At 41.3% G+C, this 18,798-nt stretch overlaps 1 protein-coding gene across 3 annotated transcripts in view; it reads right to left on the bottom strand.

Annotated features, from left to right (window-relative positions):
* The window catches only part of LOC139564866 (vitamin D3 receptor B), a 69,910-nt gene extending 54,495 nt beyond the window's left edge, over window positions 1–15,415 (bottom strand). Inside the window, exons 1-2 of one of the 3 annotated variants that reach the window (XM_071384714.1) lie at window positions 15,181–15,415; window positions 14,508–14,590 (exon numbers count right to left, since the gene is read on the bottom strand). In XM_071384714.1, coding sequence (XP_071240815.1) covers window positions 14,508–14,574 — 67 coding nt within the window. In that variant the 5' untranslated portion in view covers window positions 14,575–14,590; window positions 15,181–15,415. Of the gene's footprint in view, window positions 1–14,507; window positions 14,591–14,840 lie in introns of all 3 variants that reach the window. The other 2 variants (XM_071384706.1, XM_071384722.1) reach the window with 2 other exon arrangements.
* Between the last annotated feature and the right edge of the window lie 3,383 nt (window positions 15,416–18,798).

The following is an 18,798-nucleotide window of genomic DNA, read 5'->3' as shown; positions in this document are numbered from 1 at the left end:
GAGAAATGGAGGGATAGAGTGAGAGAGAGGGATAGAGTGTGTGAGAGAGAAAGAGAGAGAGAGAGAGAGAGAGAGTGCAAGAGAGGGAGAGAGAGCGAGAGGGAACTAACTGGCCTATATGGAAATACACTGGCCATACACTCCACATCCACACACAGCAAGATCAACTAAAATCTGCAGAGAGAGGAGGGAGGGAGAAACGAGCAACTTTACGAGGCGAAGAAAAGTGGGGGGAGGAGGGGGAGAAACGGAGAGAAAGAAAGAGAGTCAGAAACACAGGCAAACAGAGCGAAAATAAGAAAGGGATATAGAAAAACAGGGAGAGAAGTGTCAGAAGAGATAGGAAATGCAGTAATGAAACCCTTAAAAGAGGGTGATCGACTGATGGAAAAAAAAGAGAGCGAAAAGAACAATAGACAGAGAGACAATGGGAGAGAGAGAGAACGTGGAACAACAGAATAGGTCCCGATAGACAGGAGTGAGTAACTGACAGAGCAGACTAGTCCAGTCCTGTCATTCCATTTGCCTTTCTCTCTCTCCCGCTTTCTTTCCCTCCGTCTTACTCCCTGCCTCGTGTTCTATTTTTTCCCTGCATTCACAGAGAAGCATGCAGCGGCAGCACATGACGAGGTGACCTGTGCCCCACAGGATGGGCTGGACTGGGGGGGTACCATGTTCTGTGACCAATCCCCATGGTCTCCACACAGAACACACACACCCCTCTCCAGGCCCCATTGCGAGGGGAGAGAGGTAGAAAGCGGCCTGCCCTTTCGCTGGGCCCCTCGCTAGACTCTGGAGAGGGGAGAGAGGACGAGGCAGGGAGAGGCCCGCTTGGACACAAACAGACGAAACACACACAGACAGGCAGCCCTGTCTCTGCAGAGCTCGGCAGCAATTGAGTGCTCTCGCTCTCTCGCAAACACACACACACAGTCACACACTCTGAACTAGCAAGGACAGGAACGGATAGGCAACAGACATGTGGGTGATGTGGGTGCGTAAGCACTTAGCTCTGGTCCCAGTTACATAACCTCAACCCAAAAAGCACAAACCTCGGCGACGTGTACTATGCCGAAAGTCAATCGTCAAGTCATTGAATTCCAGGAAATAATGCCATGTTGACTTTGTATCATCAGTATGGGTGTATAGTAAAGCATCCTATTTCCACACTACTAACTCATAGTAAATCATACCAACTCACTCATACTAACTAAATCATACTAACTCTTGAAAGGTCACGAACAGTCAAAATCATGTTTTTCATGAAATTTGATGATATTTGACGGGGGGAAAAAATCAAAGAAATGACTGTTGCTTCTACATTGATAAAGTTAAATTGTAGAGTTACTGGTCGCCTCCCCCATGTCAAACACTTGGATTAATTATTAAGGGGACAAGGTGGCATCACCTTAACTCTCATTTTAACACACCAATTGTAACATGGTATTCTTATACTTCATTTAAATATGTACCGCCTTCTAACCAACATCGGAGAAAGCGTGTTTGCAGAGGGGCGTGGTTTATATAGCTACAGTGCCTTCAGAAGGTATTCACACACAGACTTTTTACAATTTTGTTACAAAAGTATTGATAATGAAATACAGAATTTACATAAAGTATCCACACCCCTGAGTCAATACATGTTAGAATCACCTTTGACAGTGATATTTCTGGGTAAGTCTCAGAGCTTTGCACACCTGGATTGTACAATATTTGCACATCATTCTTTTCAAAAATTCTTCAAGCTCTGTCAAAGTTGATTGTTGTTAATCGCTAGACAGTCATTTTCAAGTCTTGCCATAGATTTTCAAGCCGACTATAGTCAAAACTAGAACTACGCCACTCAGGAACATTCAATGTCGTCTTGGTAAGCAACACCAGTCTATATTTGGCCTTGTGTTTTAGGATATTTTCCTGCTGAAAGGTGAATTTATCTCCCAGTGTCTGTTGGAAAGCAGACTGAACCAGGTTTTCCTCTAGGATTTTGCCTGTGCTTATCTCTATTCCATTTATTTTTATCCTAAAAAACTCCCTAGTCCTTGACGATGACAAGCATACACATAACATGAGGCAACCACTATCATGCTTGAAAATATGAGGAGTGGTACTCAGTGATGTGTTATGTTGGATTTGCCCCAAACATAACACTTTGTATTCAGGACATAAAGTTAATTTCTTTGCCACATTTTTGGCAGTTTTCCTTTAGTGCCTTATTACAAACAGAATACATGTTTTGGAATATTTTTTATTGTGTACAGGCTTCCTTCTTTTCACTCTGTCAATTAGGTTAGTATTGTAGAGTAACTACAATGTTGTTGATCCATCCTCAGTTTTCTCCTATCACAGCCATTAAACTCTGTAACTGTTTAAAAGTCACCATTGGCCTCATAGTGAAATGCCTGTGTGGTTTCCTTCCTCTCCGGCAACTGAGTTAGGAAGGACGCCTGTATCTTTGTAGTGACTGGGTGTATTGATACACCACCCAAAGTGGAATTCATAATTTTGCCATGCTCAAAAGATATTCAATGTCTGCTTTTTACCCATCTACCAATAGGTACCTTTCTTTGCTAGGCATTGGGAAATATCCCTGGTGTTTGTGGTTGAATCTGTGCTTGAAATTCACTGCTCAGCCAATGAACTTAACAGATAATTGTATGTGTGTGTGTTCATTTTTAAAGTTTACCATAATCATCTATGGCAAATATACTATATGTTTCCCAGTTCATCTGTGTCTGGTGTTAGCTAGTTACTGACGAGCTAGGTCTTCAGCAAGCATGGAATAAAAGGGGGAGGGGTCGTTCAAAACACTGATGCAGCTGTCAAGTCAACACATCCGTCAGTGCTGCTGTGAACCGCATCACAAGAGACATGCCAAACGGGAGATGTATAAAAAAAAACATATAATTGATGCAATTTTAATGTTGTTTGAGTTTCTTTGTGTATCACCACATTTGCTCGAGATGATTTTACTGCAACCCTGCTCACTGCGTACAAGTTGCTTGACATGGGCGTTTCATAGAGCTGTCAGTTAAGGCGATAAAGTGCTTTCAGAATAACTTTTCAGGACCTTTAACAACTAACTCATACTAACTCTGTCATACTAACTCCCTCCTACTAACTTATAGTAACTCATACAGGAACCAAACAAAGCCAGCTGGGTTTCTCCTTTGCTCACGTTCCCAAGAAGTCGTATTATTCTACATGACTACTGCCTGCCTATACTTAAAACAGTAAAAACGATATGTGACGATTCGAGCGTAAGAACCATCAATCACTGGATGTTTCAACTTGGACCCCAACACTAAAGGGCTATTTATACCCTACGGTGCGTCGCGCAGTGTCACAATGTCTTTTTTTGACACAAAACGGGCGGCTTTTTGTTGTGCGCTCAGACATTCTATGTACTCTCTTGATTGTAACGCGCCGGATCATTCCTTGAGTAGCCATGGAGGCAGTGCTGTGTAAGCAATGAAGTTCGCTTGGTTCCTTGATCTGATCTATAGGCAATGCATCAAAGTAACCTATTTTGCATTGATAAGTAAATATAATCTCAGCGGCTGTTCAAACAACAAACCAAACAACATTTTAGCCTTATTAGAATCTCCACCAAAATGTATTTTGTTTGGAAGTAATAACTATTGATTCCGGGCTATTGGTTAAAACAGCTGCGAAATATGGGCTTTTTCTCTGTGTCCAAAACATGATGACATTCAATTTTAAGCTGATATGGGAGTGAAGACTTTTGAAGCAGCATATCAAATTGGGATAATATTGTAGGTTACACTGGACATTATAAGAATATTTGCGAGGGCATATTATTTAATTATAAATCAAATTATTTCACATGGCGATGTGGGAAGCTAATCAACTTCAAAATCACTAACATTGTAGCCTTATTAGAATCTCCCCAAAATATATTATCTCCCCCAAAAATAAGGCTACAATGCTATTGATTCCAGACTACTGGTAAAAACAGCTGCGAGCTATTTGTTTAGAAGTGATAACGTTATTCTAGGCCATTTGGAAACGGAAAAACACATAGACGTGCTTTTTTTTCTCTGTGAATAAAAATGAAGACATTGTATTTTAAGCTGATATGGGAGCGAATATACTGAAGCGGCATATCAAATTGAGATCATGTTTTTGGTTACACGAGCAAGTATAAGAATATTTGCCAGGTGCATAATATTTAATTATAAATCTGATTATTTCACATGGCGATGTGGGAAGCGAAAAGGCTAGCTAGCTTGTAGTGTTTAGCCAACTTGCTAGCAAGGGAAGACAACCGACTCTTCTTTTACTTTAACAACAAATGAGAAGACAACAAGAAAGCCTCTGTCGCCCCCTTGTGAATGTTGCTATTTGGGAGTCTGGATTGGCGAGGTATTTTGTTACCCCCAAAAAATCAAACTCCCCCAGCGCACGCATGCACATAGGTCTACACTATAGGTCTGCACGTTAAGTGTGTTGAAACCTTAACAGGTGGAACTTAACACGTCATTACTCACAACAACAACTTCAAATGTGCCCTATATACGCCTATACGGCACACACTCGCACAAAAGCCCATCTTGCGGTGCCTAGTAAAGGGTAGCTCTATAGGAGGCCTATACTGTTACATGTGGGAGAGGAGGAAGCAACCAATTAGTGGTCACGGCGGGGGTGGGGTGGGTATGATGACTGTACTGCTGTCGCAGAGTGGACAAAAAGCTAATGGACTATACCAACACGACTGCTTGGCCCTCGTACACAACCTGCCATTGTTGTAGCAGTGACTGGCCGGAGCTGAACATGAGCCTACATTACAATGCCCTCGGCTACTGTTCTAGGTTCAGCTCTTGCTGTGCAGCTCCTAGTGGGATAGAGTTTGGAGTAATGCGGGAGGGCTGTTCCAAAGTCAGTTGTTAAGGGCACAAAGTAATCACTTGTGTGCCAGTGAAGCTCTCCCTCAAAGCTTTCTAATGAATCGCCAAAAGAATAGCTTGGTCTGAAATGAAAACAACCCCCGACGCCTCTGGTGTTTCAGACCAGAAGGAACTGGATAGGTGTAAGAAGAGGTAAGCAATATGGCGGAAGCCGAGACCCGAGACCGTTGAAAAAGACTAGGTGGAACCGCCACCATCACATTGCTGACTTACACTTCTCCGCTCAGTCAGATATGAAAACACTGAAGAAGTGGGGACTGGGGGAAGTGAAGTCCTTCTCAACCGAGAAGGACTTCTGCTTTCTTTAGATCGTATCACGTTTATCCAAGTTCTCCAATTCTCTAGACCCAGTGGTGAAAAAAGATGTCTCTTTTGCAACTTGTGGATATAATCTTGACAGCCCTTAACAACAATGAATATGTTCTTGGCATGTTTTTAGTTTTATCCAAAGCTTTTGACACGGTTGGTCATGAAATATTACTTTCTAAATTGCCTTATTACGGTTTTCATGAATATACATATAATCGGCAGTGGTGAAAAAAGTACCCAATTGTCATACTTGAGTAAAAGAAAAGATACCTTAATAGAAAATGACTCAAGTAAAAGTCACCTAGTAAAATTCTACTTGATTAAAAGTCTAAAAGTATTTGGCTTAAAATATACTTAAGTATCAAAAGTACATTTAATTGCTCAAATATATTTAAGCATCAAAAGTAAAAGTGTAAATAATTTCAAATCCCTTATATTAAGCAAACCAGACGGCACCATTTTTTTATGGATAGGCAGGGGTAACCTCCAACACTCAGACATAATTTACAAACGAAGCATGTTTGTTTAGTGAGTCCGCCAGATCAGAGGCAGTAGGGATGACCAGAGATGTTCTGTTGATAAGTGCGTGAATTGGACCATTTTCCTGTCCTGCTAAGCATTCAAAACGTAATGAGTACTTTTGAGTGTCAAGGAAAATGAATGGTGTGAAAAGTACATTATTTTATTAAGTAAAAGTAAAAATAGTTCAAAATATGAACATTAAAGTATGGATACCCCCCCAAAAAATGACTTAAGTAGTACTTCAAAGTATTTTTACAGCACTGACTAGACCAGTGGTTCTCAAACTTGGTCCTGGGGACCCAAAGGGGGTCACATTGTAGTGTGAAGGCAAAAACTCAAGAGCTGGTTCAAATCATCAACAAGCTTTGGTGATTTGAATCAGCTGTGTAGTGTTAAGGCAAAAACAAAAATGTGCAGGACCAGGTTTGAGAACCACTGGTCTAGACTCTAGAGGTGAACGCACTGTACGTCAATTCTACAGGCCTCTAAACATGTACTCTTGGCAACTTGACTTCACCATTTCTCTCATCGTCCCCTCTTTGGCAGAGGAAGTGTGATTGAGCAAGGGAGTGTGTTGGGGAGAAATTTGGCACCCCGACCAGGTTCAGATAATCTTATTACACGGTCTTGTACATAGCAACCAGGAACTGCACGTTCCACAACAAGAGGGACTTAATTAGGGGTGCTGCAGTGTACACTGCAACTTATCCGTACATTATCATCTGCTTATAAATGCTCTCGAGTCCCATCTGAGGTGATGGCAGCCGGTGGCAGGAGGACCATAACATTAAGACAATTTCCTTAGGATAGATCTTTATTGTCCCTAAGAAGGAAATTGTCTTGGACACACAGTACTGCTGTAGGCTATAAAACATAAACACTATACATTACAAACTTGACAAATACATAGTACAGGCCTACATTGCATGTTACCCCTGTCATACACATCATATTCCTTAGTGGGTTACATAGTTCTTTGGTCCATAGTTCTTAGACCACGGCGCCACCCGGGAGGCCCACAACAAGGCTATTCTAATGTAATTGAAGTGGTTTATTGGTCTAAACCTTTTCAATTTTTCAATCATCTAGGCCTGAGTAAAGATCTATCAGAGGTAGTATGAGAGGAATAACGTACCAATAACACAGAGAGCACTGATATCAATTCACAATTCTTAATAGCTCGAAGACTATCAAATGAACATTTTTGTTGGATTCATTAGAGCCAACCAAAGCATGATTCCTACAATAACATGACCAGTTGCCCCAGGTCACTTATGACAAATCAATGACATTTAACTCAGCATTGTGAGTAGTACTTAGAGAGGCAGTGTTTTGAATTCTCATCATTCCTAATAGTGAAATCTCATATGGAATCACTCGTCAACACCTTCAGCTACAAAGGCTGCGTAGTAAAACAAAGGACCCTCCCCAGTTCTAAATGGAAACCGGGTCATGTTCAGTAGGAGCAAATGGTAGAAAAAATGTTGAAGCAGAGAAGGGGCTGCATGTGAACGTGTCTAACAAGAGCACTGATTTGTTTTCTGTTTGACATTGTGTCCTACACGCTTAGAAAAAAGGGTTGTGAAAAGGTTCTTAGGCTGTCCCCATAGGAGAACCCTTTTTGGTTCCCAGTAGAACCCTTTTTTGGCTTCGGGTAGAACCCTTTTGGGTTCCATGTAGAACGCTCTGTGGAAAGGGTTCTACATGGAACCCAAAAGGGTTCTACCTGGAACCAAAAAGGGTTCTTCAAAGGGTTCTCCTATGAGGACAGCTGAAGAACCCTTTTAGGTTCTAGATAGTACCTTTTTTTCGAAAAATGAACATAGCTATTGACTAAAATAAGAATGTCAGGTAGCATAAGTTTACTTACACGCAGAAAGTTTGGCGGTACCGTCCATTACAGCGCCCCGGCAAAAAGAAATGTGTGGGTACGCCGTACCGTTAAAACATAAGCCAATCACAATAATTAAAACCACATGCCCAAAAAATTGGTCACTATTACACCACTATTTATCCTTACCGCATGTCAGAGGCATGAAAATGAGCAAATTGACTCGAAAACAGGTGGTAGCCTATAGCCTACGCTCCAAAATGTGATGTGGTTCGATGAGAACATTGACATTTTGCCAAAGTAGAGATTAGTAGCCGAGACGCGCACTGACAGCAGTGGACGCATAAATTCTGGCCTAATGACAATTGCCAAATGTCATTACACTTTTAGTTTTTTTGTGTAACAGATGTCTCTTTCAATTCACCACTGTTTTGAGGATGGAAATATATTGCGAGTGGATTAATGTGCGCGGGTAGCCTAGTAAAGGAAACCTTTGAAGTGATTGTTTGACAAGTGCGTGCACACATAGGTCACATACCGGGGAAAAATTATTCTACTTCACCCCTGCTTACATGTCACCTATTTCCAGGATAGTTTTATGCATATGGTGCACATTTGTGGATAAAAACAAACTTGATTTGTTTCAAACATACACTATATATATAAAAGTATGTGGACACCCCTTCAAATTAGTGGATTCGGCTAATTCAGCCACACCCATCGCTGACAAGTGTATAAAATCGAGCACACAGCCATGCAATCTCCATAGCCAGTAGAACGGCCTTACTGAAGAGCTCAGTGATTTTCAACGTGGCACCGTCATAGGATGCCACCTTTCCAACAAGTCAGTTCGTCAAATTTCTGCCATGCTTCAGCTGTCCCGGTCAACTGTAAGTGCTGTTATTGTGAAGTGAAAACGTCTAGGAGCAACAATGGCTCAGCCGCGAAGTGGTAGGCCACACAAGCTCACAGCACAGGCCCACCGAGTGCTGAAGTCCTCGGTTGCAACACTCACTACCAAGTTCCAAACGTCCTCCGGAAGCAACGTCAGCACAAGAACTGTTCGTCGGGAGCTTCATGAAATTGATAACTTTGGTGTAGTGTACAGCTCGCCGCCTATGGACTCTAGGGCAAGGGAAATTGTTCTCTGGAGTGATGAATCACGCTTCACCATCTGGCAGTCCGATGGGTGAAGCTGGGTTTGGCTGATGCCAGGAGAACGCTACGTTCCCGAATGCATGTTGCCAACTGTAAAGTTTGATGGAAGAGGAATAATGATCTGGAGCTGTTTTCATTGGTTCGGACTAGGCCCCTTAGTTCCAGTGAAGGGAAATCTTAACACTCCAGCATACAATGACATTCTAGCCGATTCTGTGCTTCCAACTTTGTGGCAACAGTTTAGGGAAGGCCCTTTTCTGTTTCAGCATGACAATGCCCCCGTGCAAAAAGCGAGGTCCATACAGAAATGGTTTGTCGAGATCAGAGTAGAAGAACTTGACTGGCCTGCACAGAGCCCTGACCTCAACCCCATCGAACACATTTGGGATGAATTGGAACGCCGACTGTTAGCCAGGCCTATTCGCCCAACATCAGTGCCCAACCTCACTAATGCTCTTGTGGCTGAATGGAAGCAAGTCACCACAGCATTGTTCCAGTGGAAAGCCTTCCCAGAAGAGTGGAGGCTGTTGAAGCAGCAAAAGGGGGGACCAACTCCATATTAATGCCCACGATTGTGGAATGAGATGTTCGAGCAGGTGTCCACCTACTTTTGGTCATGTAGTGTATATTGATTTAACCTACGTATTGAACCCATTAAGACGGTAGATGTTCAATCATAGAACAAAGTTAATGTGAGACATCACAAGAGGCCTATTTTCATCGTTTTATGGTCTAGTAACAGAAGCCTAAAATGTAATTCCTGTTATGTAAAATAGTAGTAGTCTGTCAAATTTGGGGCAAGGGTGTCTGCAATTCACTCAAGCTTTTAATAAGCCTATCGGTCACACATTATTTTCCGGATTTTCCGGACTATCCAAATAACAGATGGTCACACTATTAACAAACTATCTGTTGATAAGCAACTGCTTGCTAAGGTTACGGTTAGGGTTAGAGTAAGGGATAAAGTTAGGGTTACGTTTAGGGTTAGGGTTAGTAGATAGTTAGTTGAAATGTTATTCGATGGTCTGTAGAGATAAAATACCAGGAAAATATTCAATCGTAGTCGGTAGAGTAGGGATTATCAACCAGATTCAGAATGATTTTTCTGGAGCGGATGGTTACGGGGCCAGAACATTAATTACCAATAATTTGTAGAAAAAGAAGGCCAAACAAATAGAATATTTGATTCAAGCGTAATAATTTCAAACCTTGCTTCCATTTGTATACGATCACATCTCTATTATGCCTGGGAATACTTTGGAACAAATTTCCAAAATGTATGTTTGAATTTTTTTTATAAATGATATATACTGTATATATATACACATATATACCAGTCAAAATGTTATGCACACCTACTCATTCAAGGGTTTTTCTTTATTTTTACTACTTTCTACATTGTAGAATAATAGTGAAGACATCAAAACTATGAAATAACACATATGGAATCATGTAGCAACCACCAAATTGATGACAGCTTTGTACACTCCTGGCATTCTCTCAACCAGCTTCAAGAGGGATGCTTTTCCAACGGTCTTGAAGGAGTTCCCACATATGGTGAGCACTTGTTGGCTACTTTTCCTTCACTCTGCGGTCCAACTCATCCCAAACCATCTCAATTGGGTTGAGGTCGGGTGATTTTGTAGACCAGGTCATCTGGTGCAGCACTCCATCACTGTCCTTCTTGGTCAAATAGCCCTTACACAGCCTGGAGGTGTGTTGGGTCATTGTCCTGTTGAAAAACTAATTATAGACCCACTAAGCGCAAACCAGATGGGATGGCGTATCGCTGCAGAATGCTGTGGTAGCCATGCTGGTTAAGTGGGCCTTGAATTCTAAATAAATCACTGACAGTGTCACCAGCAAAGCACCCCCACACCATCACACCTCCTCCTCCATGCTTCACAGTGGGAACCACACATGCAGAGATCATCCATTCACCTACTCTGCATCTCACAAAGACACGTCGATTGGAACCAAAAATCTCAAATTTGGACTCATCAGACCCAAGCACAGATTTCCACCGGTCTAATATCCATTGCTCGAGTTTCTTGGCCCAAGCAAGTCTCTTCTTATTACTGGTGTCCTTTAGTAGTGTTTTTTCCCCCCAGCAATTTGACCATGAAGGCCTGATTCACACAGTCTCCTCTGAACAGTTGATGTTGAGATGTGTCTGTACTTGAACTCTATGAAGCATTTATTTGAACTGCAATTTCTGAGGCTGGTAACTCTAATGAACTTATCCTCTGCAGCAGAGGTAACTCTGGGTCTTCCTTTCCTGTGGCGGTTCTCATGAGAGCCAGTTTCATCATAGTGCTTGATGGTTTTTGCGACTGCACTTGAAGAAAGTTTAAAAGTTTTTGACATTTTCCAGATTGACTGACCTTCATGTCTTAAAGTAATGATGGTTTGCTTTATTTGAGCTGTTCTTGCCATAATATGGACTTGGTCTTTTACCAAATAGGGCTATCTTCTGTATACCACCTCTACCTTGTCACAACACAACTGACTGGCTCAAACGCATTAAGGAAAGAAATTCCACAAATGAACTTTGAACAAGGCACACCTGTTAACCTTTTCACACGTACCAACAAATGGGTGTGATCATTCTACAGTGGTCCCTATAGCATACACTCAAACCAGTTTGATTAGAACGCTTATTTAGAACATCTAGTTCCCATTGACGCAACAGTCAGCATTTGAGCTAGCCACATTTTTTTTTCTTCACGTAAGCATTTTGCACAAACACTGTCCTTACAAAGTTATGTCCTGAATGTGACAAGTTCATTTTTGGATGCAAAGTTCAACCATTCACAGAAGTAGCTACAGCATAACACAATCATCCAAACCGGAAAATGTAAGCTACATTAGTCCTAGCGCTATCTGAGGAAATATTGATGCTACACAAGTGGTCATATTTAGATAACGACAGAAACCACAATATGAATTAGCTAATAGCAATTACTATTGATAATTCATCACATCACGGGTGAGCTCAACATTGATCGAAATAATTGACTAAAACACTTTCTAGAAATCAAAAGTAATCTGATGGGTAGTTTGTGCGCGCCTCCATGTTTGTTTTTTGCATCAACCAAATATAATAAGCAGAGACAAGATGAGTTTTGTCTTTTTGCAGTATGCATGTTGAAGGGGGTGTGTTGTCTACGATCATTCACTTCCCTTCATTCACTTCCGGAAGTTTACCCAAAAGAGGAGTGAACCATTCCTTCACCTCATTATAACGTCTTTGGTCTGACAGACGTTTACGTGACACCCAAAATGCATTGTATGATGTCAACAAACATGGCGTCACACATAGCTGGCAAATAGATTAGCATTAGCTCATTATAATCAGTACAACCTTCAAAAAGGTATTTTACACACATCATAGGTGTCCATTACAATCTATGCAATAATCAGAATGAATTATTTGTCACCAGTACTTGAAAACATGTGAATAAAACTGTTAATACATTATGCTCCATACATACAATCTTCATGCTACAGTAACAACAACAGCATGATATGCAGAAAATAAGGCACTTACTTTGATAGGAACGCACACATGTCCAAAGTTATTATTTGTATGGAAAACAACAATGGAGGCATTGGGGAAGGGCTCTCCTCGAAGAGGGAAGTTGGTACGGCTTAATTAAGCCTCAAACATAAATTGTCAGCAACACTGAAATGGGCTACTTCCATGTGATCTAATGAGGCGGAACACACCTCAATTCAAACAGTTGTTAGAAGAAAAAAAACTTGTTTGAAAATATTTTGAAATTGACAGGTTGAAACACATATAATTAGCAGGCAGTGCATGTTAACTGTCCTGTTGTGTAACAATCACATTTTGGAACATTGAGTGAATTCTGATATCACGTGCATAAAACAACTCACGCTGGGGCGACTGTTAGAGATATTTGGAACTCACGTATGAAAAGGTTAATTGAAATGCATTCCAGGTGACAACCTCATGCAGCTGTTTGACAGAATGCCAAGAGTGTGCAAAGCTGTCATCAAGGCAAAGGGTGGCAACTTTGAAGAATCTCAAATACAAAATATAATTAGATTTGTTTAACACTTTTTTGGTTACTACATGAATCCATATGTGTTATTTCATAGTTTTGAAGTCTTCGCTATTATTTTACAATGTAGAAAATTGTAAAAACAAAGGAAAACCCTGGAATGAATAGGTGTGTCCAAACTTTTAACTGGTACTGTATATATATATATATATATATATATATATATATATATATAAATAAACTCAGCAAAAAAAGAAATGTCCCTTTTTCAGGACCCTGTCTTTCAAAGATAATTTGTAAAAATCCAAATAACTTCACAGATCTTCATTGTAAACCCTTAAACACTGTTTCCCATACTTGTTCAATGAACCATAAACAATTAACGAACATGCACCTGTGGAACAGTCGTTAAGACACTAACAGCTTACAGACGGTAAGCAATTAAGGTCACAGTTATGAAAACTTAGGACACTAAAGAGGCCTTTCTACTGACTCTGAAAAACACAGAAAGAAAGACGCCCAGGGTCCCTGCTCATCTGCGTGAACGTGCCTGTGGGACAGGTACAGGATGGCAACAACAACTGCCTGAGTTACACAAGGAACGCACAATCCCTCCATCAGTGTCCGCAATAGGCTGAGAGAGGCTGGACTTAGGGCTTGTAGGCCTGTTGTAAGGCAGGTCCTCACCAAACATCACCAGCAACAACGTCTCCTATGGGCACAAACCCACCGTCGCTGAACCAGACAGGACTGGCAAAAAGTGCTCTTCACTGACGAGTCACGGATTTGTCTCACCAGGGGCGATGGTCGGTTTCGTGTTCATCGTCGAAGGAATGGAGGGTCCGTCATGGTCTGTGGCGGTGTGTCACAGCATCATCGGACTGAGCTTGTTGTCATTGCAGAGAATCTCAACGCTGTGCGTTACAGGGAAGACATCCTCCTCCCTCATGTGGTACCCTTCCTGCAGGCTCATCCTGACATAACTCTCCAGCATGACAATGCCACCAGCCATACTGCTCGTTCTGTGCGTGATTTCCTGAAAGACAGGAATGTCAGTGTTCTGCCATGGCTAGCGAAGAGCCGGATCTCAATCCCATTGAGCACGTCTGGGACCTGTTGAATCGGAGGGTGAGGGCTAGGGCCATTTCCCCCAGAAATGTCCGGGAACTTGCAGGTGCCTTGGTGGAAGAGTGGGGTAACATTTCACAGCAAGAACTGGGAAATCTGGTGCAGTCCATGAGGAGATGCGCTGCAGTACTTAATGCAGGGTGGCCACACCAGATACTGACTGTTACGTTTGACCCCCCCCCCCCCCCCCTTTGTTCAGGGACACATTATTCAATTTCTGTTAGTCACATGTCTGTGGAACTTGTTCAGTTTATGTCTGCTGTTGAATCTTATGTTTATACAAATATTTACACATGTTAAGTTTGCTGAAAATAAATGCAGTTTACAGTGAGATTACTTTCTTTTTTTGCTGAGATAAATATATATATATATTACAATTGCTTGGAAAACTGGGTGGGCAAAATCCAGTCTGCTGGTTGGAGAATCCTGCTGTAGAGCATCTATAGATGGACTATCCAAATAAAGTCTATAATAAAGTATATTATTTATAAATTGTGACAGATAATAGATATTTGGAAATATCCAGCTGACATTAAATGCATGCATTTTATACAGATGCAGTTTGGCTATGAATTAAAGGATTTAAAACAGATCAAATGAATTTACCTGAGATTTTGGCATGCCCTTGTTTGTTGATGTGAGATAAAGACTTGGCAACTCTCTTCTTAACCATAAAGATATCTTTAATCCTGAAAAATAAGAAATTGTCTTAATCACTTCAGACCTTGTTTCAAGCAGTTTGGTTGTTTGAATAATAGTCTTATCATATATTCTCTGTAAAGAAAAGCATGACAATTATTTGAGCAACATGCGTGCAATGGTTTGATTGTAAAGATTATTTTGGTAAACTGACAGCCTTGTAACGCTGCGTTTGTTTTGAGCTCGAGCCGCAGAATAGTTTCAGCTTTCACATTCCTTCTCTGGATGCGAGTTTTATACCTGCGTACAACTTTTTCCAAGAACAAGTTGTCCTTAATCCGGTTGTCGTCGTCAATCTCTTGAAAATAAATTCATTCCCATGTTGACTTGTGGTATGAGATACTGTGTAATAACTGCGTTATACAAATATCCGCATGTGATCGACTCGAAACGTCCAAACTATCACGCCCAAGGAAGGTTCTAAATGTTGGCTGGCGAGCTGATACTGATAGCTAGCGTGGCTAGATGGCTGGTTAACCCTAAATTGGTGTATCAAGTTCAGGCGATATATCAACTATATTCAGACCGAACGCGACTGCAATTAACGAATACGGCTAGTAATACTGGTTACGATATTTACCTTGTTCGCTCTACAAACGGCGAATTCTATAGAATAGCTATGATAGACGAGAAATCCCCTGGCCAGACCCTAAATAGATGGCCATTACTTTTTGATATGCCCCGCCCCCGGACTTCGACAAAATGGGATATTTTCTCCAAGCCTCTCCAATAACCAATCAAAGGTGCAATCTGCGTGTATCCCGTGTATCCCGTGTTTTGGTTGGTGACGACTTACACCAGCCCTGCTTTGCTTGGTCAAGTCCAATGCTCGTAACGTGTGTGAGCGACTCCCCTTCCCCCAAACACAGGGGTGTGTCATGACGTCAGAGGTAACGAAGAGGTAAACAACTTTGACCGCGTGAGGTTTAAAGCAACATTGTTTCTTCGCAGACACTGATACAGTGCTACAATAACACTGTAACAATATGATAATAGATGCGCTGAAAAGGAAATTATATCATTATATACCACAAGTCTGTGCAACGCACTCTCCTTTGTTTTGTGGCCACACAGGTGGCAGCATTGTAATAAAATATGGACTTACAGAGAGGCTCTGAATTAAACATTGTAGCGACATATTCACCGATATTCTCATGGTCTCGGAGTTCGTATTATTATTATTTTAATTTTAGGATTGTGCGTATGCGGAAGCGCGTGTGTGAGAGAGACAGGGAGAAAGAAAAGGACAGAGAGACATAGGGGTGTGTCTGCGGTGTGCTGCGGATGGCGTGTCAGCTGCCTAACGTAGCATAAACATGGTTTGTTGCTATGATTGTTATGCAATGTACTTGTGGAACAAACTATGGAGTACCATGATCCTCCCTTCCTCTCCTTTTAGACACAGACCGGGATACCCACTGAAGAATGGTAAGTGAGGTTAGCAACAAACATTCAAATTCAACATTGGTGATATGGATATTTTACATAGGTGGTTTCAGTTCGGTTCACGTGTTTTTGCATGATTTATTGAAGGATTGGTGCATATTGTATGTTGTGTCAGTGACATGCACGTTGTGTTGGAATTCATGCCATGGTGTGTGTGTGTGTGACAGGATTGGGGGATGGGGTTCGGGTGAAGGGCAGGGGTGTGTCGACAGTGTAAACATAGTAAATGCGACAGAAAGGAAGGAAAGATGGAGAGGGGCTCCATCCCGGCCCATACAAAGTAACGGGAAAGGCAGGCAGGGCATGGAATAGGGGGCTGCGTATTTCTTTTGTAATGTTGATTATGTTGCCTTTCAATGAAACGTAATTACATTTATTAAATGCCTGGTCAATGTCACAATAGTAATACATTGAAGCTTTCATGGCCTAATCAAACTGGTTTAATATTTCTATTCTGGGGGCTATTTTATTTACCTATTCACATATTCTGTTAAATAATCTAGTGCGTCTTCCTATTGTGTGTTTAGAAATAAAATGCAATTTATTTTAAGATGTATATTTTTTTTAAATGCTCAAATTCACTATGCTTGAAGCCAGTGGCAGGGTTTTTTTCCCCTCCAGAGAGAACAAAATGCAGCGATATCTCCTTTCAAATCTACTCATACCGTGTTGTGTTTATCAAACGTATATTGCAGTCTCATCACCTCTCCAGTTATCCCTGGATCGATCCAGCCATCAGCACAAGGTTAGCACAATGCTGGGGGCCGCTCTCTGTCCCCTCCTCTTCTTCTCCCCCTTGCTGTTTCGGCACCACTGACTAAAGGTTCCACTTTCACGCGGAACCTGGGACATGTTCTGCAACATAACAAATTCCATTCGATTCCACAGTTTCAGCCCCTCATCTGTGTGGTTTAAGTGACGAGACACCACATCAATTCAAATCATACAATGGAATAACTATATCGATAGATTCAATTTACCATATGCCACGTGCAAAATACCTGTTACAAATAGGAACCGTGTCTAGGTTTACCTATGAATGCATTTTTTTTTTTACCTCATCCAAAACCCTAGAAATACTGCATCTGAGTGTGTTGATATATTGGATTCTATCTCATAATTAAGTGTGAGAGTTCACTTTAGAAGCCATGGCCGTGTGTAGTGGAGAGTTGATCCTTGTCCTGAGGCTTGGGTTGCCTTCAAACTGGCACCAACTCAGGATCAAGCTGTTCTGTTAATGAGGATTTATTTGGCTCCATGACACCTCTGTCAGATCCGTTTTCCGGCGCAGCCATTTTGTGTCCTCAAATGCTCACCCAGTAGCCAGGTTGGACGGTAACCAGGTTGGCAGGGAGTGATGAAATAAGCACTAGCTGGCCAGAGTTGAGTGAGTGAGTGGGTGGGGATAGGGCTGGGGCACGTGTGGGGGGAAATATAGGCAACGTCAAGAAGTCCGTTTCTATAACTCACTTCATGATCACTTCAAACATCTACAAATATTTGTATAAATGATTCACAGTAACGATCGTCCTGGGAAGAAGGAGTGGACCAAAACGCAGCGTGGGAAATGTTCATGTTAACTTAATAAATAAACTGAACACTGAAATAACAAAAACACCAAAGAGAGAAAACGAAATGAAACAGTCCTGTCTGGTGCAGACACGAAACAGAAAACAACTACCCACAAAACACAGGTGGGAAAAGGCAACCTAAGTATGGTTACGACGATAGACAGCTGCCTCTGATTGAGAACCACACCCGGCCAAACACATAGAAATAGACAACATAGAACAAAAACATAGAATGCCCACCTCAACTCACACCGTGACCAAACCAAAATACAGACAAAAAAAGGAACTAAGGTCAGGGCGTGACACACATAAAGTAGAAAAAATGGTTTCAAAGAGCGGTAAGCATGTGACCACATTAACCATTTCATATCATGTTTTGTTTTCTTCTTATTTTAAAGCCCGTCTAGGGGCTGATGCTGGAAAGTAACATATGCTCTTTTTCGAACGTCATTTTAATCTAGGGACTGAAAAATGTGTATAAAAGCTTGGTGATATGTATCTTATTATTCAATGTGTCAATGTTTTAATTGTATCTGTCCCTATTCAAATACACATTGTAAATAAATACAGTATTAGGCCTATAGAAGTCATAATATAACATAGTAATATAGAGTTATTCGTTAACATAGGACATGGCAAGTATGAGAATATAGAGCTCTGTGATGTGTTGAGTCTCGTTTCTGTAGGTTTACCAATCATACAGAATTGTAAAGCTACAGTACAACCTCGGTCTTGAATTGAAACGTTGTCAAACCCTCGGGAAGAGGGGAATAATTATTACATTGATGGACTGTATGATTTTAAGATCTCTATCCTCCTCGGCAAGACCATGTATATGTATTCATTGATCTGTCAACACTTGCGAAAAACATGAGCACATTACTAGGTATCTCTCTCGAGGCTAATATCGTTATGATATATGGATATCTCTCGGGGGAACTATATTTCAAACGTGACATAGCAGAATGGTAAACGCCATTTTCTGCAACGTAACAAATTCCATTAGATTCCACAGTTTCAGCCCCTCATCTGTGTGGTTTAAGTGACACAACATACAATATGCACTAATCCTTCAATAAATCATGCAAAAACATGTGAACCGAACTGAAACCACCTATGTAAAATATCAATATCACCCAATGTTGAATTTGAATGTTTGTAGCTAACCTCACTGTGTACAA

This window comes from Salvelinus alpinus, chromosome 2 (assembly GCF_045679555.1).
Source record: "Salvelinus alpinus chromosome 2, SLU_Salpinus.1, whole genome shotgun sequence".
NCBI lineage: Eukaryota > Metazoa > Chordata > Actinopteri > Salmoniformes > Salmonidae > Salvelinus > Salvelinus alpinus.
The sequence above is the reverse complement of the archived record's forward strand: the minus strand, read 5'-3'. Positions and strand labels throughout refer to the sequence as shown.